Source organism: Danio rerio, chromosome 13 (assembly GCF_049306965.1).
Source record: "Danio rerio strain Tuebingen ecotype United States chromosome 13, GRCz12tu, whole genome shotgun sequence".
Taxonomy (NCBI): Eukaryota; Metazoa; Chordata; class Actinopteri; order Cypriniformes; family Danionidae; genus Danio; species Danio rerio.
This window is the reverse complement of record NC_133188.1, coordinates 32,285,411-32,312,862: the sequence shown is the minus strand read 5'-3', so window position 1 is coordinate 32,312,862 and position 27,452 is coordinate 32,285,411. Positions and strand designations below refer to the sequence as shown.

Below are 27,452 nucleotides of genomic sequence, written 5' to 3'. Positions count from 1 at the left end.
AAGGACATCCTGGGACTTTTACCGACCACAGAGAGTCAGAATTGCAGTTTAATGTCTCATCCGAAAGATTACGTTCACTGAGCAGTATAGAGTCTCCATCAATACTGGGGCGTTAGGACCCACACAGACTGCAGGTTTAGCTCCCGCTGCTGGTCGCACTAACACCACTTCCAGCAGCCACCTAGCTTTCCCATGTGGTCTCCCATCCTGGTACTGACCGGGCACAGCCCTGCTTAGCTTTAGTGGGTGACCATGTGAGAGTTGCAGAGAGCTAGCTTCATTCCTGAAAAATGGCTTATCCAGAACCCCACCCTTAACAATCCAAAAGTTAATAAGTTATTATTAAAAGTTTAGCACAACAGCAAGTTAAAACTGAACATATCCTTTCAGTGGTACTGTGCATTGTGGAGCACACTTATTGCACAACACCAAAAGTATTCTTTCAGCTATAGAGCCCAACTTTCTTCGTAATATCTTCTTTTGTGCTCCACGGAAGAAAGAAAATCTGGTTTGATAAAGATTTATAATGTATGAAGTGTGTGCAAATATGTTTTCCTTTCCGCTATTAAAGTCTCTTTAGCCAGTTGAAAGAAAGCATCTTGTGTAATAAAGCATTAGCATCATGACTTAATGCCTGCGCTTCATATTAGTTTAATACGGCACAGAGCTTCCATGAAATAAGTGTGAATCATTCTGCTAACAAAGGCCCCAGTTGTGAGTGTTTTCATGCAAAATACTTTTCCGAAAGCCCTATAAATAGTTCCAAGAGGCTTACGCTCCACTTTCTGCAGTTTTCAGCCAGTGGAGTCTGATTCAGGCAGAGCTCCTTCAGTACTGTAAATGCCAGCAGTCTAAAGCTCCCTTATGTCCTGCAGTTTTCGTTGCCCTCTTGCTAATCCGAATTTGGACTTGGGAAAAACACATTCCCCTGTTCCAGAAAAGCTGCAATCGAAAAAGATAAGAAAAGAAAAAGGGCAATGGCCTTCTAAATGCATCATTTAACAGGTAAAAGCACACTGTCAGACCTTGCGCTTCTACAGCTCTGCAAAACTTCATTTTTCATCCAAAATGATGAGTCACGTAGAAGTTGGCTAGTCAGTTAGACGGTAAAGAACATAGCCAGCTGTGCCTTCTCCATTATGGCACCTGGCAGCCGCTGTGCCATGCCTCCGTCTGTTTGTAGCGCCAGGCTCCTGCTTCTCGCCCAGTGCCACAGGGTACAGCCTGCACAGGCCTGGAAATCCTGGCCTGAGGCCCGACGCTTTCCCCCCTCCCTGCCGGTTCCCTTTATTATCTCATGGTATTCCTGTATTTGCCCTCTTGTCTTTAAAGGACTGCATTACTTCCACCTCCACAAACTTGTCAAAACCAATTTGCTCCCCTATTATCCCCTGAACTGATTTCGCAGTGACCTCCTCTCTCTCCCCCCACTCGCTCGCCCCTTTCTCCTCAACCCACTGCATCTCTCAACTGAAACCCCAACACGACCCGTGCTCCTGCTAAACCCAACACCACCCCCTTCCCCACCCTCCCCTAGCTGGGCTTTACCTGCACAGCGTCCGGCTTTCTCTCCCACTAAACTCTTTTTCTTTGGCTTTAACTCTGCAGTTCAAGTCCGTCTCTGGGATACCAAACAAAGGAACAGGAAAACAACACGTGCAGAGTCTTGGTAAACACAGTAATCCTTCACAAAGCCAAAGGGAATATGATATATTTGACAGACTATGATAGAAGCATAGCTCTGTCACCCCTTCATGGCCTCCTCTTCCACCTCCCTTCAATTAGCGTCTCACCAGTGACAACATGGAGGATCTTCATTAGAGGAGAATGCTCAATTATATCAGTTGATATTCGTTTCCAAAACTAATTATCCCAGTTGCATGGCATGGCTGACTGAGCCTGCCCCTGCCCCAGGGCGCAGCGGTTACTGATGTGACTTGGCTTTGGTTGAGAGTTTGGCTTCACTCCATCCAAGCCTTTTTTTACTTGCTCTAAAGTGGCAGAATATCTTCTCTGTATTAAATTCATTAGTCTGGCAAAAACATATAATTGCAATAGCGGACTCTGGTTTGCATTTAATCACTTGGCACTTGTTTAGTCATTTTTATTCTTTTTTAGCCCTGGCATTATTATGATAAGGGAAATTTAAATGTAAACATTTTTAACTGAAAACAAATACAAATTTTAACAAGACTAAAGGCAGGAATGTATTAGCAGGGTTAGTAGATTAGGGTTTTAGTAGATTAGGTTAAGCATTAAAAGATATACATCTACTAATGCTCTAATGACAGGCAGTTGACATGTAAATGCAGTTTCTTCAGTCAACAAAAAATGGAATACACAACCCAGTCTCATTATGAAAATGTACTGCTATATACATTTCTGGAAAGCGCCAAATACATCCCAGAAGTTTTTGTTTACGTGAATCCATCAGAGGCCGCACTGTACACTTTTTGAGATCTCAAATTCTCTTGCAAGTGCCATTCGTGCCTACTGTTCTCATGTAAATCCACCAGAGATTGCTGTCAACTGACTGACTGAATGAATAACTGACTTACCAACCAATAGTGTTTTAAAAACCACCGATCCCCCACACCCATCACCTTCCCTTAACCCAACCAATAGTGTTTTCTAAAGCAATGATCCCCCACACCCACCACGTTCCCTTAACCCAACCAATAGTGTTTTTAAAAGCACAGATCCCCCATACCCACCACGTTCCCTAAAACCAACCAATAGTATTTTCAAAAGCACCGATCCCCCACAACCACCACCTTCCTTAAAACCAACCAATAGTGTTTTCAAAAGCACCGATCCCCCACACTCACCACCTTCCCTAAACCCAACCAATCGTCTTTTTAAAAGCAAGAATCTCCCCAACAACCACCACCTTCCCTAAACCCAACTGACAGTTTTAAAAAGAAATCCAGAAAATACTTTTGCGGCAGCTTGATTTTTTTACCATGTTTTCAGATTTGACCGCTTTCTCATTCTTATTTACTTGTTTATTTTATTTGTAGTTTCTGTTTTTGTCTAGTTTCGTACATGGCGAGCTAATTAACAAACTGGTAACAGCGGGAAAGCCGTCCATATGGAGGCAAGCGGTCAGCTGGTAAGTGTGAAAGGAACAGCGTCATACCGAAATGTTCGTTCTAAAGATGAAATGCTGCCATATGTAGCTACATAATTTGTGCTCTCCAGAAATGTATGTAGAGCTATGTTTTCAGAATGAGCCTATGTTGGTCAACGGCCATGTGGTTGACTCCCATGTTTCTACCTGCCAACCTTATGTCTCAACAGACGACTTGTGGTAAGATCTGTGAAAATACCAGGGTGAAAACACAAGTTTTCAAACTTTAGAGTATACCTTTGGAGGTATAACAATACAAAAATACAAATGTAATAATAAAATAAAATGTCATAGAAATATATGAAATCCTCTAGTCACTTTCAATAAATGCTGAGCTATTCACTTGACTGCAGCAGACATTGGGACTGTAATAATATCTAATTGCGGGTAATTTACGGGATTTCTATTCAATACAACAGACTAAATGACATATAATCAGATAGGAGCGCTGAATGTGACTCACAGTGTGAAATTTTTCCGTGCACATTTACCATCAACATTTATAGTAACCCAGAGAGTGATACCATAACTAAAAACAAACTCTCATTTATGCTGATGAAGGTTCATGACTGTTACTTTAAAGCCACTTATTCTCTTTTCTCCACTTCATTTATGCTTTCCTCTGGATTTGAACTGATCTAATTACATGATTGCAAAAATAAATCCTAAAATGATGCCACTTAAATGCAGTTGCTGAGGAAATGAAATGGTTTTATCAGCTCTCTTATAAAATCTCTGAAACACAGAAGAGACACGTGCATCAGCCTGCATAGAACACTAATCTGAATAATTATCACATGTGTAAAACCATATAATTAAGTGATTCAGAAGCACTAGTCTAAATCTTCAGTCAGATTGTCCTAGACTGGGAAAAAAAAAATACTCGGAAGGAAGAAAGCAGTTAATTGTGGAAACAGAATAAGTTGCCTGCAGTGACGAATGATTAATCACAGTCTAAAGTGTGAAACAACACTTGTGAAAAAAACTTGTTTAATTAGACATTAAATAAATCTATAAATTTCATGTTAAATAAAGATACAGATAAAAAAAATGTGTGATTTTGATTAAATCACATCTTTAAAAACCTAAAAACGGAACTTATTCACACCATCTTTGCAAATCACTTCTTTTCCAGGTGTAAAATATCTTCTTAAATCACTTACAAAAATCACGTTTCAGTCTATCGGGTTTAGAGTTGGGACTTCATTTCCCGTTTGTGTGGTTGCTCACTTGCTAGCTGTATTAGCTCTACAAAACAAACTATTTAGCTTCATTTCAAAGTAGCTGAGGCCAGACTGATTACGCATAACTCTCCAATTCCTACTCTCCCTCCCTTTCCCAACCCCCCCACCACTGCCCCTCTTCTATCAGGCCTCTGTGCCCTCCTCCTTCTCTGGGTCCACAGTCCGGAGGTAGATCACTTTAATTCTGCTTCATGGATCTTTTTCAAAAAGGACCTGAGACCCGGAGACCCCAGAACCAGTGACCGCGGGCTGAACCCAGACCAGCCAGCCGGGCACCACCACACACTCGTAAACACAGCCATCAACTCTCATGCTCCCTTTTCCACCCCGCATTTTTGTTCCCTCCCAATCGGGCACAGAGAGCATTTGATGCGGCCCACTAAAGAACACGCTCCTTTTGTGGGATGTCTGAATATGACACACTTGACCCATGCTGTTGTTCAGAGCCTATATGATGAATGCGTGGAGGGTAGAGGAAAAACTGTCAAATAATTTCACAAATACTCTATGATCTGATGTAATTCCTGGCTTTCACTAGAGCAGTTCAATGGGCTCTTTCTTCAAAACACTGAGCTGCCCTGCATGTGGGTCAATGGCGTAATGTGCAAGAGTTTCCACAATAAAGAAAAGAAAAATCTTTCAATATCGAGTTTAAAACCAATGCTGCAAATACCTAGAAATGCACGTATTCACACTGGTTTCATGTGAATTTGAAAAGCTTTGACACCATTTTCAATAAAAGTTTTCATTTGGAACTTTTCAAAGTAAAAACTGGCTTTTGTACAACATCATGATCTTAATATACATATTAAAACCTTAACCTAACTACCCTTGTCACAGCAAATCACAGTTATATGATATTTTAAAAGACTTGTTAACAAAAGTCCAGATATTTCCTTAGTTAACAAAAAATTAATCTAAATTTGCAAAGGTTTAGAAATCTGCAAACATAAAGTATACATTTATAAACATTAAGAAATCCTGCGTTATCCAGCCTCCTGTGCATAGATTGCAGCTCTGCACAGAAAGTTTGACCAGAGGAGTAATGGTCGTGCCCAAGTGAGCCTGGTTTCTGTCTAGGTTTTTTTTTTCCCTTCACTTTTGTCAATTGGTAAAGTTTTGTTCCTTGCCACTGTTGCAACTGGGTTGCTTGGTTTGGGACTTGTGGAGTTGTGCATCAAAAGATTTCCTCTTCAGTGTTTGGACTTACAGCAGTGAAATTAAAGCATACAGAACTGAACTGAACTAAACTGAACTTCAACTCTGTAAACTGGACTGACACAGTTTCAATTTACTAGAACTTCAATGTTAAGCTGCTTTGACACAATTTACATTGTAAAAGCACTATAGAAATAAACATGAAGTGAATTGAAATAAAGTACAAGAAAGCGAATGTGATTCAATAACTTCCTCTCAATTACAAAAACACACAAGAAAAAAGATAGCAGTGAGAAAACAGCAGTTAAGAAAGCATATGAAAGAACATATATTGAAGTTATTGAGACAACAGTTTTAATTAATTTATATTGCAGTACAGAAATGCTGTTTCGCCATTATCTTTATGTAACATATGCAAAAAAGGCTTGGTGTGAATAGATTCATTTGTTCCGAAACAGGGATTAAAATTGTTACAATGTTGCTCTTTGTTCTTGATGCGGTTCGCTTTCACATGGCAAAGTGTCTAAACGGACCAAAATAGCTAAAACAAGTCACGAGTCCCGCTCAGCTGTCATGTGTCCTTATTTTAATTTATGACGATGAGCAATAAGACATTAAAAGCGAAAAGCTGTGCTTTAATTTTGAATGTTGACACCCACAGACACTAAATATAGAGCAGAGGTAAGACTTTTCATTCATAGCAGTTGGCCTATGCATTATAGGCTATACAATATAGAAAGAAATAACAGATAAACTAAGACTGCAGATCCGTCAGTTTTCCTAACAGATAAACAGCTCTTGTTAATAGTTCAGCATGCTTTCACTTTCGTTTTAAAAATTAAATGCACATTTACCGGTAGAATGACCTCCCGCCTCCTCTTAATTCTCTCTTCATATAGCTGTATGACTATTACATATCCATTATACACAGTGATATAGCCGGGCCCGGATCGTATCACTTTCTCACTACAATCGATCCGCTCCAGAGTTTGTTTCAATCAAGCCAAGACCACCTGATTCAGGTGATCTCAGAGCAATTGTTTTGGCCCGGATCCGAGCGGGATTGCTGGAATTAAATATGCCAAACAAACCACGCTAACTGGGCAAATGAGACGGGTTCCGAAACAAAAGTCTAGGTGGGCTTTCATATCTGTGTTTCAGTTAATTTGGTCTGAACCCAGGGCAAAAAAATGATACATTGTAGCATTTTTCTGCCATTTTTGGGTCCTTTTCACAGCACAATGATTGCTTTGGTCCGAACCAGTTGAAAAGAAGCAAAATGCAGTCATGTGACAAAGTCTACAACACTCATTGGCCAGATGTTACTGAACGTATTTCCTAAACTGCGTTTCAATTGGTCAGAATTAACGTGCAGGAAAATGGCAATGGAACTCATGCAGGTAAAAAAACTGGTACACACAAAATGTTGCGTTTTATAATGGAGGGACGACTGCACTGGCTGATTGGATCCCTGGTCATAGTATACTATATAAGTTTGTATACATCACTTTAGACAAAGTATACATTTTAAGAATAAAGCACAGCTGTGGCTGGAGAACAATGTTTTAATGCATTGCAAATGGTGAAGGCGCATCGCAAGTCTCTTCAGTAAGAGGAGTGAATTAATTTAGAAAAACTGCGACATGGTCATCTTCTGGAAAAATTACCAACAATCCATCAGGTAAAAGTTTTCCCTCTCTCTACGTTTAAAATTGTTTTCTGTCAACAAATATTTTTCATCTATATCCCATAATGCACAGCGTGTCAGACTATGGCTGCTGGATTAGTCCAAAAAGGCGCAGTCTATTTTGCGGTTGGGTCTGTTCCAGTTTGAAACATGTTCTCACCAAAAACAAACCGCTACAGCGTTTGCTTAAAAGCTTACCAAGACCACCTCATCAAGGAGGTTTCGGTAGTTTTTTTGGCCGCTTTTAGTGCGCACTCTAGTGCGATTGCTACATTCACACCTGCCCAAATGAACCGCACCAAGAGGGAAAACGAAATCTAGTGCGGTCCAACCGAACTAAATAAGGCAGGTGTGAAAACATCCTAAAAAAACTCAGTAGAAGAAGTATATTCAAGTGATATTAACTTAATTTGTTATTTCCTAAATAAATAGATTAAGCATGTTCAAATCATAGACCATGCATGCAATCACTGCACTCCTCATTGAAGTAAAAACATGAGGTGGACAAATGAGGTTTTTCCAAATCTTTTTAAAATTCTGGTAGTCTGCAAAAAGCAATTATGAGACCCTAGCATACAGCTTAGTTCATTTGTGGATCAAAATATGTATCGTGTGCTGGCAAGACTTTCTTGGAGATCAAAACGACCATCCTCTGGTTTCCAGCATCCCCAATAAATGGCACCTGGCTTAAGGCTTTCTATAGTGAAAATAGGATTTACAGTAATAGTGTCCCTAGGTGGAAATGGATTAGACTTGAGCAGGTACCTAGGGAAGATCAAATGAGCAATTTCTTCCTAGATGGTCACCATAGCAATGACCTTTACACACACCACTGACGGCACCCAGCATATTTTAATAAAAAATGATAAGACTTTTTTTTGGTGTATCATTTTCCCTAAAGCTAAAAAGGCACCTCTCTGGTTTACTTGGATAAAATGATGTGCAAGATCAGAATATGTTAGTCAATAGACATCAGAACATCTGTAGAACTTTTAACAGAGGACAACTCTCATACCGCCAACCAGGGAGTCTTAAAAATGTGATTGTTTACCTAAATCTCTCCAACCTTGTGATCTGCAGCTTTACGCTCATCGTTAAGGTCTTCCTGAAGGTGCGAATGAGTTCTCCAAATAAAGCTGATGAGGTCTGATGAGGGCTGACATGAGCAAAGCAAAGCACCCAGTGGAACAGCCCTGGAGCTTCACAGTTTGGGGTCATTCTTTATCCCCCTCTGGGGCAGCTTGTTCACACTATCACACCTGTCTGTCAAAAGAAAGACTTATGAGCCTGAGCTGAGAGAATGGGAGAAGGTATTTGCTATGCAAAAGCAGAAAGAAATGAAAGAGAAGCACCGCCATAATGAAAATGACAGCGGACAGAAAGGGCAAGGTTTAAATTACAGCTTAAATAACCTCATGTCCTGCTTTGACTTAATGACCAACATGATTTTAAGCCTTTAAAGTAAAAACCTACAAAGGAGCTGAGGTCTTTTCTTGACTATGTGACTTGTTTAAATCACAACTTGCTCTTTAAAAATAGTTCTAAAGTGAGTGTACTGGCTGCGAAAACGTGTTAAGTCATCAAAAGGTCATGAAAAACAGTTCATATGAAAGAAAGTTCTAACACATTTTTTTAAGAATAAACCCTCATGAATAAATACTATAGCAGTTTATAGTTAATATTATTCTGTTCTTAAATCATGTAGTGATTTATATGTAGTTTTTGAATCATAGTGTATTTTACTGCATATAGTTTATAATACAACATTTTGATGAATGCTAGAGCAAATTGATGAATTGTAATAAATACTGTAGTATACTTTAGCTTTACAACAGTAAACTGTGGTAGCTATAGTGTAGTAAAACATCCACTATAGTTGTGGAAAACTACAGCGTTCGGTCATTTGTTTATTTACTAGTTTTACTGTAGTTAAAAACACTATACAATAAACTACTACAGTTTTTTTCACGTAAGTGTATTTAATTGCGATTTGGAAACTACGTAAATTAGGTATGGTAATTTTGAAGGAATCTACAAATATATAATAAATTAATTTGAAAAGTTTCTGTATTAAATGGGATTCTTTATGGATCAATTAAAAGATTCAATCATTAGCGTTCATTGAACCTGGCACGCTTTCACATTCATATCAAAGTGAGCAAAACATAATCACAATAGCATGCTTTAGAGAATCTTCACTCCCGTAAACGCCTATTATTTGTGAATTTGAACAAGACCGCATGAGGTTATGCTCAAAACCGTGTGAAAAACAATAGGAGTAAAACAACTCGTCCACCAAATGATCCTACCTTGCTCAGGTCAGATGTTCAGGCTGGGCTGGAACGTCCATGCGGTCCAACAGCGTCCCTACTGTTTAACTACTTGAATGTTGTTGATTTGTTAATTTACAGCGGCACCTAGTGTTAAGTAGAGGTAAAACACTGGTGGACGTTAATAGAAACCCTTCATTTTTATTTAAAATAATAATAATAATAAAAGAGTGGATTGAATATGATTCGCAAAACATGTAAGTGTTCAGCATTTCTGTCATAGGTTACCTGTTAAAATACTCTCTCAATATCTTGTAAATACAGATGTGCATGGATAATGAAGGCACTGAGAACATGTTTCTCACACTTGTTGTTTTAAGTCCTGATTATTGAGAAAGTGTAAATACTTTTACAACAATATATGTCACTGTGATCTTGTTCAGTGTTTTTTTTCTTGTTTTTTTTTCAGTAAAATGAATACATTCATTTATTCATTTACTTTTTGGCTTAGTCCCTTTATTAATCTGGGGTCGCCACAGCGGAATGAACCACCAACTTATCCAGCATATGTTTTACACAGCAGATGTCCTTCCAGATGCAACTCAATTATTACATTATTATTATTATTATTATTATTATTATTATTATTATTATTATTATTATTATTATTATTATTATTATTATTAAGGTAATTAAAATGATGCATTATCATTATTTATTTATTTATTTATTTATTGTTATTGAAAGTCATTTAATGTAAATTTAGGCACTGGCAATTTTCTAATATTAAACAAAGAAAAACCATACCAAAAAAAATCAGTTCAAGGCACTCAAAACATAAGAGACAAAGTTAAAAAGTCTTTTTTGACATGGCTGTTATTTTACATATATATAAAAATCTGTATTTTTTTAACCTATTTTTCTAGTACCTTGGACTGATTCATTCATTCATCCATTTATTTTTACATCAGCTTAGTCCCTTCTATATCAATAATATCGCCACAGTGGAATGAACTGCCAACTATTCCAGCATATGTTTTATGCAGCGGATGCCCTTCCCAGTACTGGGAGAGGCTTGGACTGATTCTTTTTTCTTTCTTTCTTTTTTGTCAAGCTTTTTAAGAATCCCTTATCCAGAGAGCACAGACACATTTATAAATAAGCACTTTTTACTTGTTTTTTGGATTTCATTAAGAAAAGCCAGTTGAACCATAAGAAAAAGCAGTGTTTATTTACAATCAAGCTCAAAAGCAAAACAGGCCAGAGATTTTTGTCTGTGGAGAGACACAAAACATTTTACAACATGAGACATTTTGAATTTATATCATGATGCTCGTGACTCATCCTAAAGCATTTCTTTCAATCTCTTTGTTCATATAGTAACACCAAAAATGACGCTTCTGTCATAATTTACTCAGACACAGTATGCAGTTATCCAAAATGTTACAGCTGTTCTGTTGTTTACAGTATAATAAGAATAACTGATGACCAGGGACAGCTGTATTATAATAAAAAAGTAATTCTGATATACACATTAAAATATTCTCCACTTCAGGCTATAGAAAGCTTGCAATGACAGGAAGGGGAGTAAATGATGACAGGAGTTTCATTCTGAAGTGAACTATCGATTTTAAGGGATTGTTTACGCCCCAAAAAATGAAGAGTTCTGAGTGAGTGAGGAATTACTGTGCTGCTAATAGACTTTGTGTACAAAGACAAAGGGTCAAAGTCAAAGATTTTATTTAATAATACTTCAAATTTCTCGAAATATACAACATGTGTAACATTTTTTAATATTCACACCTTTAAAAAAGCTTAAATTTGGTCTTTATTCACGACTGCATGCTTTATGTTATGTTAATCATGGTTTTAAAATAAATAAATAAATAAATAAGCATGGTTATTGTAGGTAAACCAATTTAAAGGGATATTTCATGCAAAAAAATGTCCTCCAATCTATTCACTTTTAAGTCATTCCAAACCTTCCTAAGTTTCATTTTCCTGTTGAACACAAAATAAGATATTTATTTATGTTGCCAGTGTGTTTGCAAGGTGCAATATGATGTGATTTTACTTTAACACTGCAAGTGCAAAAGATTGCGCCAAATCATTTTGACTCCGCCCTCAATGCAACGGTCCCTTGTGAAAAGACTACATCATTTTGACCCCTTGCGACTGAGAGGGGTTAGTTCAGTGTGTTTTATCTTGTGTTATCATTTAAACAAATACATTAGGTCGAACACATATAGAAATCCCTAGACTCTGTAATGTTTCTGCCAGGATTAATGATGTGCAGATGTACTATGGGTTGGATCATTTTTTTTTCATTCATTGTCCCATACTTTAATATAACTGTTAATATTAGACATACAACATAGAACAGTGTAAAAGTAAATGTTACACTGATAGGAGTACTTACTTGATGACACTTGTGGAGTACTAGCAACACTTGTGGGTGTTAAATGACCCCAAGTGTAAAACTTTGATAACTGTCGTAAGTGCAGTACCATGCAGAGACTTTCTGAGGGTCATGTGCTAAAAGTTAACGAAAAGTGTGGGGGGTGGGCGATTGCGAACTGAGGACCGGGTTGGGGTGGGGGGGGGGGTGCATCAATGGTCACAAACTACATGTAAACAATGTACAACATGCAAATATTTATTTAGTATTTTGCCAACTGAAAAGTGGGGGAGACAATCACAAACAGAAGAGCGAGGGGGAGGGGGGCATGGGGTTGAGAGGGGGTTAGGGTGACAATCTCGAACTGAAGGGGGGGTTGGACTGGTTGACGGTCGTGAACTGAAGACATGGGGGGAGCAGAGTGGACTGGTTGACGGTCGTGAACTGAAGACCAGGGGGCACTTTAGTTCATTTTTAAAGGGACCTTTTTTCCACGTTCCAGAGTAAGTGTAACATTCTACACTGTCAGTGTATTTATTCAGCACTTTAGAGTGCCAATATTACACTGCAAATTTAACACTACAATCAGTTGAATAAGGCCATGCATGATCTCCAGTAGTGTTAAAATCAACACTTTAAGTGTTAAATTGACACTACTTATTTTACTGTGATAGGAAAAACAAATGCTATTGAAGTCAATGGTAACAAGTTTCCAGAATTTTTTAAATAACTTCCTTTGTGTTAAACAGAAAAACTCTTGTAAGAATAGGAGTAGGCCTAAGCAGAGTAAATTATGTCCGGATTTTAATTTTGGGATGAACGATCCCTTTAAGCACAAGCTAACTACCAATATTGGGACAGATATAGACAAATTTAACATTGGGTTCATTTCTTTTTTTATTATCATTTTTTCAAACAGACTGATGGATTTTAGATATTTGACCCAGAGTTGATTTAATACAACCCATATTTTTTTGAGAGTGCGTGGTTTTGCTAAACTAACCATACTTTATAATTATTTTTTAATTCCTCATTTTGTTGTCTAAAAAAACAAAGCTCACAGCCCTGAAACAAAACTAAAATGAATAAAAAATTCCAGAGTTTTCATTTTTTAAGGGAAAAGCACCCCATTCATTTCGATTTATTTGGCCTGAAGGATCAAAGGCTTTTGGCTTTTTTGTTTTGAATAGCTAGCAGGTCTAAACCAAAAAATAAATTCATTTGCTTCCTGAAATATCTGCATATGTGAAGTTCTGAGTTGGAATGCGTTATCAACCTTATATTTATTGCGAGCACAATCCCATGGCAGCAAAGACGTTGACATTCGGTTTTATTTTTTATCACATGGATTTTCAACGCATAGTGTTCCTTCAAGTTCCACTGTGGCTATGGACATTAATAGCCTGCTCAGTTCGTCTAAGAATCACATTAGAGCAGATGCCAGGCGAGCATCAGAAGGCTCAGAATGAAGCTGAAGCCGGTGCCCAATTGAGTGGCGTGTCCTGCCACGTTGCAGTCGTCAGAGTAGCAGCAGTGAACTTTGACACCCGGAGCCCTGTAGCCTTGGCTGTTTGCCTGACTGCAGAAGGATTTATATGAGCACGACTTCATTACGCCACCTAAGAAGACAAGAGCCGTATGATTACATATTAATGTGCCTTGATCCTCATAAGGAAGCTGCAGACCTCCTGCTATTTCTAAGCTGGAGCCAGACAGAGCAGTCTGTCTTCCTTAAACACCAACCTGATCCTGCGCCACCCCTTAACACACACACTCACACACATTCGCACACAGTCATTAATGATTCCTCTAAAGATTTATCCTTCTGTGATTCATCTTCCACATCCAAGGAGATTAAAAAAAAAAAAACGTTCTAAATTTTTTTTTGCACCGGTTTCATCTTATTCATCCATGCAGAAAGAACTGTTACATTTTAGCAGCACTTTAGCTCTGTTTACAGTTTTATTCTTAAGGTTATATAGGTTCCTTTTATATATGGTTTCATATATATTAAGTATATATAGTAAATGTGTTTCACAGGGATTTGTTCATAACTATACTATACTATAACTATATATAACAATAATTTCACAAATTATTTACAACATTTTATTCTTTAATGAATGCTGTCTGTTTAAAGCATTTTCTGTTAAAAAAAAGATAAATCCATACAATTTATAGTTAAAAAAAAGTTAGTGGTTGCCAGAATTTTATCATTAGAATAATCTGCAAAAGAAATGTCAATGTTTTATTAATTTATAGTGTTATACACAAACATTTTCCACAAGCAGACCCAGCAGACACAGAACGTCAAAATGACATCAGATTGACATTGTAAATCGGGTTGAAAATGGGGTTCTCGATGTCAATGTCCAAACTAAAATCAATCAAATCAGCATCTAACGATGATACAGCTTGACATTGTGTGGACGTTACCACCACGATATCTATCAGATGTTAGATTTTGGGTGCCATGCCTGACGAATAAATGTCAGTGTTTGACATCAATATGATGTTGGTTTGAAGTTGGATTCACTTTCCAACACAACCTAAAATCAACCAAATTTTAACATAATTTCACATCATTATAGGAAGTCAAAATGTCGTTGTCCTAGACGTTGGTTAGACATTGATCTTTGCTTGCCTGACATCACGACTTAAATCTCACCTAATATTAGCGTCTTATCTTATTAACCTGTGCCTGCTACTAAGAAACATACTAACATGCAGTCTAGAAGATGCTGTGTCATTCACACAACTACTAAACAACATTGTGGCAACACACATTACACTCAAGTTATGCAATAAACATTATTTTTCAAAACTATGTTTCATAAAACTCAGTACAAAAAGGAAATCACTGATGAGAAAAAAACATTAAAAAACATAAAAAGTAAAATGTCCTGTGGGGAATTCTAAAAAAGTTAATTTACAGTAACTTACCGTGTTTATTAAGGAAACTTATTAACTGCTAACCAGGTTACAATTAGAGTTTTTACGCTTTTTTACCACTAAAATCACAGTCATTTTTACAGTGAAGAGTGATAAAAAGAGATTTTCAAATCCTCTCTGGAAAAACCTTTGATTTAAATGAATGTACTCGATAATGTTTAATTTTTTTGTCCTAGAAATGTTCAAAAATGTTGAATATTTAAAAGACTTGTAATACTGTTATTGCAATTATTTTGGAAATCTAATAAAAAATTTCTTTACATATTACAGAAATTCAGTTTGTTTTTCACCATTATACGTTGACTATACATCATATCACATTCTTTGATAATTATGCATCTTTCAAAAATCTTGTAATATTTTTCTGAAGGGTTATTTGTCTGTGATTCATTTTCTACATCCAAGAAAATAAAAATAAAAATCCCTGTCTAGTTTTCTTTTTATGTAAGAATGGATGTGGAAGGAAGATGAACCGTTGACTAAGCCATTAGACTTACTGCCATGTCCCCGAACAACAGCACACGCGTCTGAGTAACTAGGGCAAGTTTTGGAGCCCTGTCGATTACAGTCTTCATCTGTTGAGCCCATGCAGGTGTAACACTGGAGCGCCTCACCTAAACACACACAGAAAGGAATCAAACTAAAATAGTAAAATTCGCACATAACAATAAAAAAGGCAGATTGTGTATGCACTGATCTATACTCGATACTTTCTCAGTCAGCATATTTGCCTTGTTTATGAGGAAAAATAAAATATTGTTAAATATTAAATATAAAAAATGATATTTTGCATCATTATATTATTCAAACTCATACATTATATCGATATAATTATTACTATTATTATGTCATTATTAATATTTTATTACATTGTTCTAATTATTTTATTCAATGAAGTATTTGATATATATTTTATATATTATAAATATTACATATTTTTATTTTACCAATAACATCAAGAAATAATAATTATAATTAATTGATAACTTTAAAAAACATCAGAAGGCTAAAAAAAAGTCTGATTGACATCTTTAAAAGATAAAAGTATTATTCGATTACTGCAAAAGAATATAACAATTATTTTTTTTTTATTTATGTAATAATTTAATTAATTTAATCTCTTATATCTTAATTATCTAAATTCAGATTTTAAAACCCAATTAATAAAACATTCATTCATTTCATTCATTTTCTTGTCGGCTTAGTCCCTTATTTATCCAGGGTCGCCACAGCGGAATGAACCCCCAACTTATCCAGCAAGTTTTTTACGCAGCGGATGCCCTTCCAGCTGCAACCCATCTTTGGGAAACAGCACACACATTTACACACACACTCATACACTACGGACAATTTAGCCTACCCAATTCATCTGTATCACATGTCTTTGGACTGTGGGGGAAACCGGAGCACCCGGAGGAAACCCACGCGAAGGCAGGGAGAACATGCAAACTCCACACAGAAACGCCAACTGAGCCGAGGTTCGAACCAGCAACCTTCTTGCTATTAGACGACAGCACTACCTACTGCGCCCCTGCCTCGCCCATTAATAAAACGTAATCTTAAAAAAATATTATCGATATTCTTAAAGAAATATTTTTTACATGCAAAATAATAAAAAAATTCTGAGACATCTGGCAAAAAATATTATATACATTTGTATGGAAATGCAATCCAATTTATAATGATGTACATAAAATATAGAAAATTTCAATAACATTTTTATTCAATTTAAATTTAAGAAGAGAAACACAACAAGGGAATTTCAAGACAGCACATTGTTTTTTTTTTTGTTTTTGTTTTTCACCCAAACTTCACTGCTCTTTGCAATCTATAAACAGAACATTGACCTTTTATACTAAAGCAGATTTGTCCCTTTTTTTTCGCATTCGCTCAACAGATCCGAGGGAAGTGAACTGAAGTCACAGCAGAGAGGAAACATGTCAATGTTTTTAAGAGTTTTACAAATGCCTAGCAGAGTGCATTGACGCCGGGGCTTTTTCATGTGTCTCTTTACTATCACCTCCCATGTGCAGTCTTTTTTTTTTTTTTTTTGCTTTTTTTCAACAAACATGTTTTGAAGCTTAAACCAACAAGATCAGACACATAAAGTTGATGGACTGTAACACCTTCAAAAACAGACGTTTCTTTTAAAAGTAGCTGTTATGTGTGTCTTAACACGGTTCGCTCCTTCGGCTGCATCTGAGTCTCCGTCTCGCTTTGATAGCAAAAGCTTCAGTTCACACAACAAGCTCAAAGTGCTTTACTAACAGGATATTCAGAGCGTTTGAAATGTGCTAAACCTCTAAAGAGAAGCTCCAGCTTTCAGGTCACTTTATTTTAAGCATTAATCTAAAAGGTTCTCATTCACTCCCATAATGATCGTTGAATTTATTTACTGAATGCTGCATGCAAAAGTTATTTGACGAAGCATTTAATGTTATTCAGAGAAATAATGTTAATCTAATCAAAGATATTTTCATCAAATAAAACGTGCATCACAAAACATTAAGCAGCAATTATTTTTTAACATTAATAATACTAAAAATAAGATTTCTGAATGATCAAATGAATTTCTGAATGATAAAATCTTTTCAATTCTTATTTTTAATAGGAAGCTACTGTGTACAAAATTATATTTGTGCATATACATTAGATTGGTCAATACTGAAGCCAAATCTGAAGATTATCTAACAAAATAACTTAGGATAACGGTCCAAAAACTAGTACAGCCAAATTTACATGTTATAGGAAAATATTAAATACAAATTTTAAAAAGAGGAAAAAATTTGGGCTTACCCATCACACAAGTCACAAAAACTGTTGTTATTTTATTATCCTTCAGAAATGTCACACACACACACACACATATATATATATATATATATATATATATATATATATATATATATATATATATATATATATATATATATATATATATATATATATATATATATAGATGCTGTCATCTTCCTTATTTTCTACACCAAAAAAAGAAAAGAAAACCTACATGCAGACATAAGGAATAAAGTTATGTATCATTTGCAGACATCTACAATTTTTCAGTTGCTGTATGTCTGACGTCAGCTGGACAGGACAGTTTCGAGGTGAAGTGTGATCAAGCTTTTAATATCTTGGGAATATTTTTAATTGCTAATTAAACGTTTGTTGGGATATTTTTTTGTTATACTGTAATATACATTTCTTTTATATTTGGTCACAAATGACAAAATTTTTTTATTCAATATCAGCTTTAAAACGACTCTTTTTACTATATTTAATGTGCTCCTGCTTTCAGGTTTTCACAGCACATGCAAGTAATTACATTTCTTTAAATGATTACTTTTTTACACTTTATATTCACTTTAATTTGTTTGATATAAATATTTAAATGATAAAAATGTGTGTAATATAAACACAAACATACAGTGCTCAGCATACAGTTGAGGTCAGAATTATTAGCCCCCTTTGATTTTGTTTTTCTTTTTTTAAATATTTCCCAAATTATGTTTAACAGAGCAAGGAAAATTTTACATTAAGTCTGATAATATTTTTTCTTCTGGAGAAAGTCTTGTTTGTTTTATTTTGGCTAGAATAAAAGCAGTTTTGAATTTTTTAAACACCATTTTAAGGACAAAATTATTAGCCCCTTTGAGCTAATTTGTTTATCTACAGAACAAACCATCGTTATACAATAACTTGCCCAATTATCCTAACCTGCCTAGTTAACCTAATTAACCTAGTTACACCTTTAAATGTCACTTTAAGCTGTATAGAAGTGTCTTGAAAAATATCTAGTCGAATATTATTTACTGTCATGAGGGCAAAGATAAAATAAATCAGTTATTAGAGTTGAGTTTTTAAAACTATTATGTTTGGAAATGTGTTAAAAAAAAATCTGCTGTCCGTTAAACAGAAATTGGGGAGAAAAATAAACAGAGGAGCTAATAATTCAAGGTGGCTTATAATTCTGACTTCATCTGTATATGAGTACACCCTAACAAACCTATCTTTTAAATTCATACTTTTAATAGAAAGCTCTACAATATTATATTAGTGCATATACATTGGATTAGTCAGTACTGAAGCCAAATCTGGAGCTTATCTAACAAAATAACTTAGGATAACGATCCAAAATCTAGTACACCCAAATTTATATGCTATAGAAAAATATTAAATACAAATTTTAAAAAGAGGAAAAATCAAAAGAAGGTAAACATGAACAATTTAGTTGAATTAAATGCACCAAAAAGACATGCCTATATTCACTGAGAAATAGATAAAACATTTTAATTTTAAAAGATTATTTATTATTTATATAATTATTTTAGCTGAGCAGTGTAAAACATCATAGTCACAAAAACTGTTATTTATTGTCCTTCAGAAATGTCACATCCATACTGTATATGGACGCTGTCATTTTATTCCCTACACAAAAAACCCACATGTAGACAAAGTTATGTATTATTTGCAAGTATTTCCAGTTGCTGACCAAATATGTGGAGACAGATTCAGGTTGTAGTGTAATCATGCTTTTAATATGTTGGGAATATTTTATTAAATGCTAATAAACAGTTTGTTTGGAGAGAAGTTTGTATAATTAAATATTATTAATTGTATATGGTTTTGGACAAATTAATTTGCATTAAATATAAGTTTAATATCACATAATTTTTTTTCTACATGTAATGATCTCCTGCTTTTTCACAGCACGTGTAATTAATGCAATTATTTACAACATTAACATTAAATTACTTTTTTAAAATCATATACGCAATTTAATTTGTTTAATATGAATAATATTTAAATTATAAACCCACACACATACACCCAATGCAGTCACTGCATTTTGGTAATGTTTTAGTTTGGTACCTTAAAGATTTCTAAGTACACTCTCAGAAAAAATGGTACAATGTTGTACCAAAGAAGGTACAAACCCTTGTCACTGGGGCAGTACCTTTTAATGGGACAAAATTGTACCTTAAGAGAAAGAAACATATTTGTACAATAGCAGTTTGTACCTTTAAGGACATGATTTGTGCCATGGGAAACCAAAATGTGGTTTTTGTACCTGCAGATACAATATTGTACCTTCATCAAAGGTACCACTACAGTGACAAGACACTTTGGAAAGTGTCAAATATGCTTACCAAACATTTATTTAAAAGGCCTTAAATGTTTAGTTTACAATACCTGTAGTTTTATGTTTTACCAGTTGTTTTGTATTATTGTATAATAGAACTTAATAATTTATGTTTATAAGTTTCATTAAACATATACTTTTAAATGATGATTTTTGTTTTAATATTATTAATAAAATCACTTTGCTTTTCCAGACATATTTATTTTCATAGCTATAGCAATAAAGAAAGAATTGTTCAACACTTTTATACCTTTTGTAGCATTTTGGGTCTAAGAAAAGCGCACTATAAATAAGATGTATTATTATTATTATTTTATATGAGAAAAATTGTGTACCTTCATTTCAGTTGTACCATAAAAGGCCCAGAACAGTATCATAAGAGGTATTTTCTGTACCATATAAGGTACAATTTTAAAAAAGGTACAAAACTGTTTCTCAGGGAACATTATTTGTACCACTGAATACCTTTATTTCTGAGAGTATTAAAGACCTTTTAGTGCCTGTGTATGTGTATACATATTAAGAGAAAGAGTACTCTCTTTTAACTCCAGCAATCTAATATAAATCACGCCATGCGACTTGCAAACTCTTTTTAGCCCACAATCTGTTTAAGGGATTGAATTGCACCTAATATTCGCCATTAGTCCTTTAACGCCTTTCTCATGGCCAACAAGACACACTGAGGCAAGAGGACGCTACTGGAGAACGCAAATAAAATGAAATGATGAAAAAGTCTCAATGTCTTAAAGTCTGAACTGAAAAGCTGAAGAGGGTTAGTCAATGACTGAAGCCAGACAAGCTGTAACTGAGAAGATTGAAGCGAAAACCCTTTTAAAGTAGTGAGAAAGAAGTTAAAAAAAAGAAGTACTTACTTTGAGAAGCGAGGAGGACGAAGCCCAGGCCTAACAGGAGGAAGGAATGGACGGCTCTCATGTCGCTGGTGGTCTAGGGGGCTGTCAAGTTACGATGGAAATCAGTTTGTTTGTTCTTAAAACTCCTGAGCTTAAGCCGTGCTTTTGGAGAGCTAATACCCAACGGCAGCGAGGACACACAGATTACAGGCAGTGCGCTAAGGCCTGTGTTGCGCTCTTGAGATCTGAATGGCTTCTCAGCATCTCCACTAATCAGGGTCGAGGGATCGCTCGCTGCGCTCCACCCCTACAGGTCCTGCAGCTCTGCTCTCTGGACAGCCTCTGATTCTCCCTCCACACTTTGTTCAGCTTATGTCTACATGTACAGGATTTGCTAATCGGTGACCAAACACAAATTCAGTAATTACACATAATTATCCTCTGTGACATAGTAAAGCAGTAAACACAACCAATGAAAGAGTTGATGCGAAGGCTATTTAAACATGTGTAAGTGGTAAGGGGAACTATATCAAAGTTTGAGGCATAATAAATTCATGAACAAGTATATTATTGCAGTATAATGATCTCATTTGTCTTTACAGTCATATATATATATACTGTATACACAATTAAATGAACAACTCAAACAAATTTAAGGCAGCAACTAATATAAAAATATTAATCAAGTGCTGTTTAAGGAAGTAAAAAGATTTTCAACACATTTGTTTATATTATAAGGCATAATAGTTTATATTATTATTATTATTAATATTATTACTTTAATTATTATTATTATTATTATTATTATTATTATTATTATATCGCAGTATATATATTAAATATTTTAATAAATATTAAATAACTATATAAGAGATATGAACTATATAAGACAGTGGTGCTCTAACTCTGTCCTGAAGGGCCGGTGTCCTGCAAAGTTTAGTTCCAAAATATTCAGACACACATGTGCTATCTAATCAAGCTCTTACTTGAAACATCCTTGCAGGTGTGTTGAGGCAAGTTGAAGCTAAAATCTACAGGACACAGTTATTAGTTAATAAATTAATATTATTATTATTATATTGCAGTAAATATTTTAGATATTTTAACTTTCATTAATATTGAGTATTTAATAACTATATAAGAGATAAAAAAAATGTTACAATTCTTTCTTTAGAGCTGTTTATTGAAGAAAAGAGATTTTCAACACATTTGTTTATATTACCAAGCATAATAATTTTTATTATTATTATTGTTAATATTACTATTATAATATTGCAGTATATAGGTATATAATGTATTTATTTTAATTAATATTTAATAACTATGTAAGATATAAAAACTATATAAGAGATAAAATTATTACAATATTTCTTAAGTGCTGTTTAAGGAAGAAAAGAGATTTTCAGCACATTTCTTTATATTATTAATATATTGCTGTATATATATTTTATTAAAATTTAATATTTTAACATTTATTTTATATATTTTATAAATAATTACATGTATTTAAACACTATATACTGTACCTATTTTTAAAACTTTTATTGATATAATGTAATGTATAAATATGCAAACATATTAGTATGTTTGTGAGATAAAAATATCCATGCTTGAAAAAGATTTCAAATTTCTTTATTCCTGACTTTTTCTTAAAGTTTTATTCTTCACTCAGAGGGAGAGAGTTTGGTTCTGTGCCAGCATATAATTGCCACTAAATTAGTCTGTCTGGCATGATTTTAAGACCCATCTGCCAGCTAATGTTTCATGCACACGTAGGATCCTGTCAGCAAAATGCATTGTTTGTTCATTAAAATCATTATTGCTTTCTCAAAATGCCTGAGTGGGAGGCTACAGTGTTTGCTGATCTATTAAAGTCTATTATACAATCTATAAGCATTTAATAGTGAACAAATTGGAAAAGATTATTATTTTAAGACCAAACATCATGCCTCTACATGAGCATATAAACTGTGTCAGGGCGATACAGAGTCAGATAAACAGATTATTTGTATTGCCATCTTTTATTGCACGTTGTAAGCATGTCCTGCACAACTGACAGTGTGAAACATCAGCTTTAGCAAGACTAAGACAAAACCATTCAGATTAAATTAGCTCAGAACCACTGACAGCGGCGAGTGGGTTCTTTTATATATCAAAATAAAATCCAAAAATAAAATCGCACATCAGTGTTGCTAAAAGACAACGAATCAAATGAACAACAAGTATCTACAAAGATACACAAGGAAGCAGATCAGTATCAAAATCTGCAGTTGTGTTCCTTTACTATATTCAAGTCATTTTTTAATCATATTTACAAAACCGTCAAGGCCTACGACATGCATGTTTTTTTCATGAACATGAATACCACTTTGTGACAACTGAATGATCTGTTTTACATTATATATTATATATATATATATATATTTATATCGTCTCTGGTGTTTTGAAGTTAAGAAGAGGGTAGGACAGGGTTCAGTTTAACAGTCGGCTCCATCAGTGGTTGTCATGGCAAAGACACTCATAACTTCAGACTCACTATAAACACATACTCTCTGTTTGTGTGCGTGTGAGCTATACAGACTGTCAAAAAAAGTCTCTACTGATGGGCAGCACTTTCACAAGACCCTCAACATAGGTAAGTTGGTGTACATTAATACATCAAAATGCAGAGAAAATAATTACAGCCAGAATCTAGTGTGTTCTCCCAGTCAATGGGACTCCAGTTTATGTGAAGAAGTCAGTAGTGTGAGATCCTTTTGTTCGTTTAGTTCATGGTTCTGTCCATTAGAAAGAGAAACAAACAATACCGGACACGTTGGTCCTGCTACTCCATCTTTACAGTCGTTGTTGTTGTCTCTTTGTTGTTTGGACTGAACACTGTTGAATGGACAGCTAGCTCTTCCCCATCTTGGCAATCAGTTCATCACAAATTTTGGTCAGTTCCTCGATTTCTTTGTTCTTTAAAAATAATTGAGAAAAAAACATCATGTTAATATCTGAATGTTTGTAGATTCACTTCTGTCTTCTATGTTTAACAATGCTGCATTTTCTTGATCAAAAGCACAAAACTTTTTTGAAATATTATTATTTCTTATTTGTTAAATATATATTTACACCACATTTTCTGAAATATAACATAATATGATTTTTATCATTGTAATGGTTCTGTTTTCTTTGGTTCTTGGGTTGTGTTTCCTTTCTCCCACTGCTAGTTAGTTTCTGTTGACTCATTAGCTTAACTGATTATGTTCACCTGTTTCTAGTTTGGTTCGTAGTTTGGCTACGTATTTAAGCCCTCGGTTTGGTTCTTCCCTTAGTCCTGCATTGTCAGTTGGATAAATCCTATTGTCTTACTGTCTGATGCTGTTACTCTGATGCTTTCCTTCTGGATTACGTGCTCTCTTTTTTGTTAATGACATAAATCTGCTGCGGATGAAAGACTTTACTCTATTTCCATTGCAATTATTTTAAATGTTCAATGCATCATTTTTGTGAGAGTCACGATACATATTTTCCTAGGATTATTCTATAAATAGACAGTTAAAATAAACTTTCAAAAGACAGACAGACAGACAGACAGACAGACAGTATGAAAGATAAATATGAAAAATGAGATGAACATGGATTTGTGATTGTGAGCAAACCTTTTGTTCCAGTGTGCGCTCCAGTGAATCCACCTTCATCTGCTCTTTCCTCAGACTGGCCTGATGCGCTGCCTGCTCCTGCTTGGCTTTGGCTCTCACCTGAGCGATTTCGGAATTTGCCCTGTGGGTGTCACATGGCCAGAGTCACACCATCATTTCAAATCTATAAGGACTCTAATCTCTCTCTCTCTCTCTCTATATATATATATATATATATATATATATATATATATATATATATATATATATATATATATATATATATATATATATATATGATCTTTTTGAAGCATTTGCGCTGAGAGTCACATACATTATCAAGTGAAAAGCAGTGCATATAAATGTAAGTTTGGGCGTGACCCTTAATTATACTAAAGTTATTATTTCAGGCAACAGAAATTCTGTCCAAAGTAAAATATATTAGTGGACTTGTGAAATATCAGTACTTACTTATCCAGTTTCTCCTCAGCGTGAATCTTTAGGGCCTGATAGCGCTGCTCCTCCTTACGAACACGAGACAGATATTCCTGCGCACATTTCTTTAGGACATCCTCATTCTGATGGAAAAACGAAAAAACTCAAGTCAGCTATAATGATGATTAATAATGGCTTAAATCACTTACTGTAAAGAGATAGTTCACCCAAAACTGCTAATTCAGTCATCATTTCCTCATCATTTACTCCTCACTTACAACAAACCATTATGAGTTTATTTTTTTGTTGTTTTTGTTAAAAACCGATAACCATTGACTTCCACGGTATTCGTTTTTCCTACAACGGATGTCAGTGGTTCCTGGTTCAAAAGTTAAAAGTAACCCAAAACTATCCCTTAAAGCTTCAAGGCCAATAGGATGACCATGACCATGTTAAAGTGACCATGAAAATGAAAATGAAAATTTTCTTTAATAGAATAATGTATTTTTAATTACAATTGATTTTTTATAGACAGTTGAAGTCAGATTTATTAGCACCCCTGAATTATTAGACTGCTTGTTTATTTTTTCCCCAGTTTCTGTTTAATGGAGAGAATGTCATGTCCTCGGTTTGATCATCTGGGCCACTGGGTGTTGTTGTTGTTTTGTTTGTATTATCTATGTGCCTTTCCCTAGCATGTTTTGTTTTGATCCTCCGCCACATGCCTTCTGTTTACTCTCTAATTCCACGCCCATCCTCTTGTTTAAGCTATTACGTTATTAAGTTAATGTCACTCACCTGTTCTTCTTGATTTCTCCCTCTATTTATTCCTTCCCTTAGCGCTGTCCTGTGTCAGATTGTTGTTTGCCCTTCTCGTGTTTCCCTCGATCTCCCGGTCCTGTCATGTCAGCCTTTTTCCTGTTGTATCTGAATCCCGGTCTACATCTTTGATTTTGCCTTTTTCTGCTACCAGGCCCGTTCCCGTTTAGTTTCATTCCTGCTGCTCGCCTGTCTCTTCTCTCCGCTTCAGCGATCCATTTTCCGGTCTCCTCCAGCCCCGCAGCGCTCTCTCTTCCTCGCGGGTGTCGCGGCCCAGGAAGCGCGACCCAGCAGTATCGCCCCCTGCCGGCGGTACATATTATTACACCCTCTGGGAGAAGCCTGTCCTCTCTACGAAGAGGTTTTTGTTCCGTTTTTTTGTTGGATTTTTCGGACATTTTTGTCACATTTTTTCCCTTTTTTCTGACTTTAGTTTTCTAAGACTTTTTTCCTCTACGGAGAGTTTAAGTTTAAGTTTTTTCCCTCTGGATGTTTTTGAGAATTCTCCATAGTGAAGCTATTGAAAATCTTATTTTCCTCTTCGGAGCTGTTTTTGTTGAAGAACCTTTTTCCCATCTGAGTTTGCTATTTTGCTTATATTTGAATAAACTGTGAAGGACCTGCATTTGTGTCTTCTGTTTGCCTTGATCAGAACCCTGACAGAACAATCTGACCAGGATGGACACAGCAGGCCAAGACCCCGTCAGATCTGCCGTGGCCCAGCAGGGAGCCCTGCTCGGGCAACATGAGACCAGACTCTCCAACACTACAAGAGAGGTAGAGTTTCTGTCTAATCAGGTGGCTGACCTCACTGCTCGCATACAGGACCTTCAGCTAGAAGCAGCACAAGGAGGCCGTTTTCCCCGTCATGAGTCTGAACCCCGCTGTAACAACCCACCCACCTATGACGGCGATCCCAACTCATGCCGGGCCTTCCTGTCCCAATGTTCGGTTGTGTTTGCACTTCAACCACGCACGTATGCAGCAGAAGAGACAAGAGTGGCCTTTGTTTTGACTCTTCTCACAGGCAGAGCCCGTGATTGGGGTACCTCTGTTTGGGAATCCAGATCTCCATGTTGTGCCTCTTTTGACGAACTCAGACTGGAGATGATGAGGCTTTTTGACAGGTCAGCCAGGGGACAGGAGGCTGCAGACCAGCTAGCACGACTTCGCCAGGGGAGTCGCTCTGTTACTGAATACGCAATCCAGTTCAAGACCCTGGCTGCCTCGTGCGACTGGAATGAGGGAGCTTGCCGGGCAATGTTTCGTGCTGGCCTAGAAGAGGAGATCCAGGATGAACTGGCTACCCATGACTTGCCCCATGACTTCGATGACCTCATCAACCTGGCACTTCGCGTCGAGGTCCGTCTTCGCCGACGACACCGCCGAAGGATGGTCCATTCCTCAGCCACGATGGATGATCATAGTTCACTCACTGCCTCTGCCACTTTGTCTGACCCCGAACCCATGCAGGTGGGGCGCCTCCGCCTCACACCCCAGGAGAAACAGCAACGACTGGCTCGGGGCCTATGCCTCTACTGTGGCAAGCCTGGACATTTTGCAGCATCCTGTCCAGCAAAAGCCAAGGCTCACTAGTGAAACGGGGGATCCTGGTGAGCACTATCCCACTCTTCTATTCCCCCTCTTCCCGTACCCTACTTCCTGTGTCAGTCCAGTATGGGGACTCCTCTAACTGTTGTTCAGCCCTCATTGATTCTGGGGCGGAGGGCAATTTTTTGGAC

At 36.0% G+C, this 27,452-nt stretch overlaps 2 protein-coding genes across 51 annotated transcripts in view; both read right to left on the bottom strand.

Annotated features, from left to right (window-relative positions):
• Positions 1-12,787: 12,787 nt before the first annotated feature.
• On the bottom strand, positions 12,788-21,173 carry ly6pge (lymphocyte antigen 6 family member pge). The gene is made up of 3 exons (NM_001327838.1): positions 20,855-21,173; positions 15,337-15,453; positions 12,788-13,506 (listed from the first exon to the last, which is right to left on the bottom strand). The coding sequence occupies exons 1-3, from the start codon at positions 20,913-20,915 to the stop codon at positions 13,316-13,318; spliced, it is 369 nt and encodes a 122-aa protein (NP_001314767.1). The 5' UTR covers positions 20,916-21,173; the 3' UTR covers positions 12,788-13,315.
• Positions 21,174-22,835: 1,662 nt separating this feature from the next.
• The window catches only part of tacc2 (transforming, acidic coiled-coil containing protein 2), a 99,650-nt gene continuing 95,033 nt past the window's right edge, over positions 22,836-27,452 (bottom strand). For all 50 annotated transcript variants that reach the window (XM_073920940.1, XM_073920942.1, XM_073920941.1 and 47 more), the window contains 3 exons: positions 24,928-25,034; positions 24,478-24,598; positions 22,836-23,791 (listed from right to left, as the gene is read on the bottom strand). In XM_073920940.1, coding sequence (XP_073777041.1) covers positions 23,726-23,791; positions 24,478-24,598; positions 24,928-25,034 — 294 coding nt within the window. In that variant the 3' untranslated portion in view covers positions 22,836-23,725. The remainder of the gene's footprint in view (positions 23,792-24,477; positions 24,599-24,927; positions 25,035-27,452) is intronic.

Bases quoted from the DNA above. Each gene is read 5' to 3' on its own strand.
- ly6pge (NM_001327838.1), bottom strand. From the start codon at position 20,915: ATGAGAGCCGTCCATTCCTTCCTCCTGTTAGGCCTGGGCTTCGTCCTC. The intron at 15,454-20,854 runs GTAAGTACTTCT...GTGTGTGTTTAG, and splicing joins CGTCCTCCTCGCTTCTCAAA to GTGAGGCGCTCCAGTGTTAC. The intron at 13,507-15,336 runs GTAAGTCTAATG...TTGTCTTCTTAG, and splicing joins TGTTGTTCGGGGACATGGCA to GTGGCGTAATGAAGTCGTGC.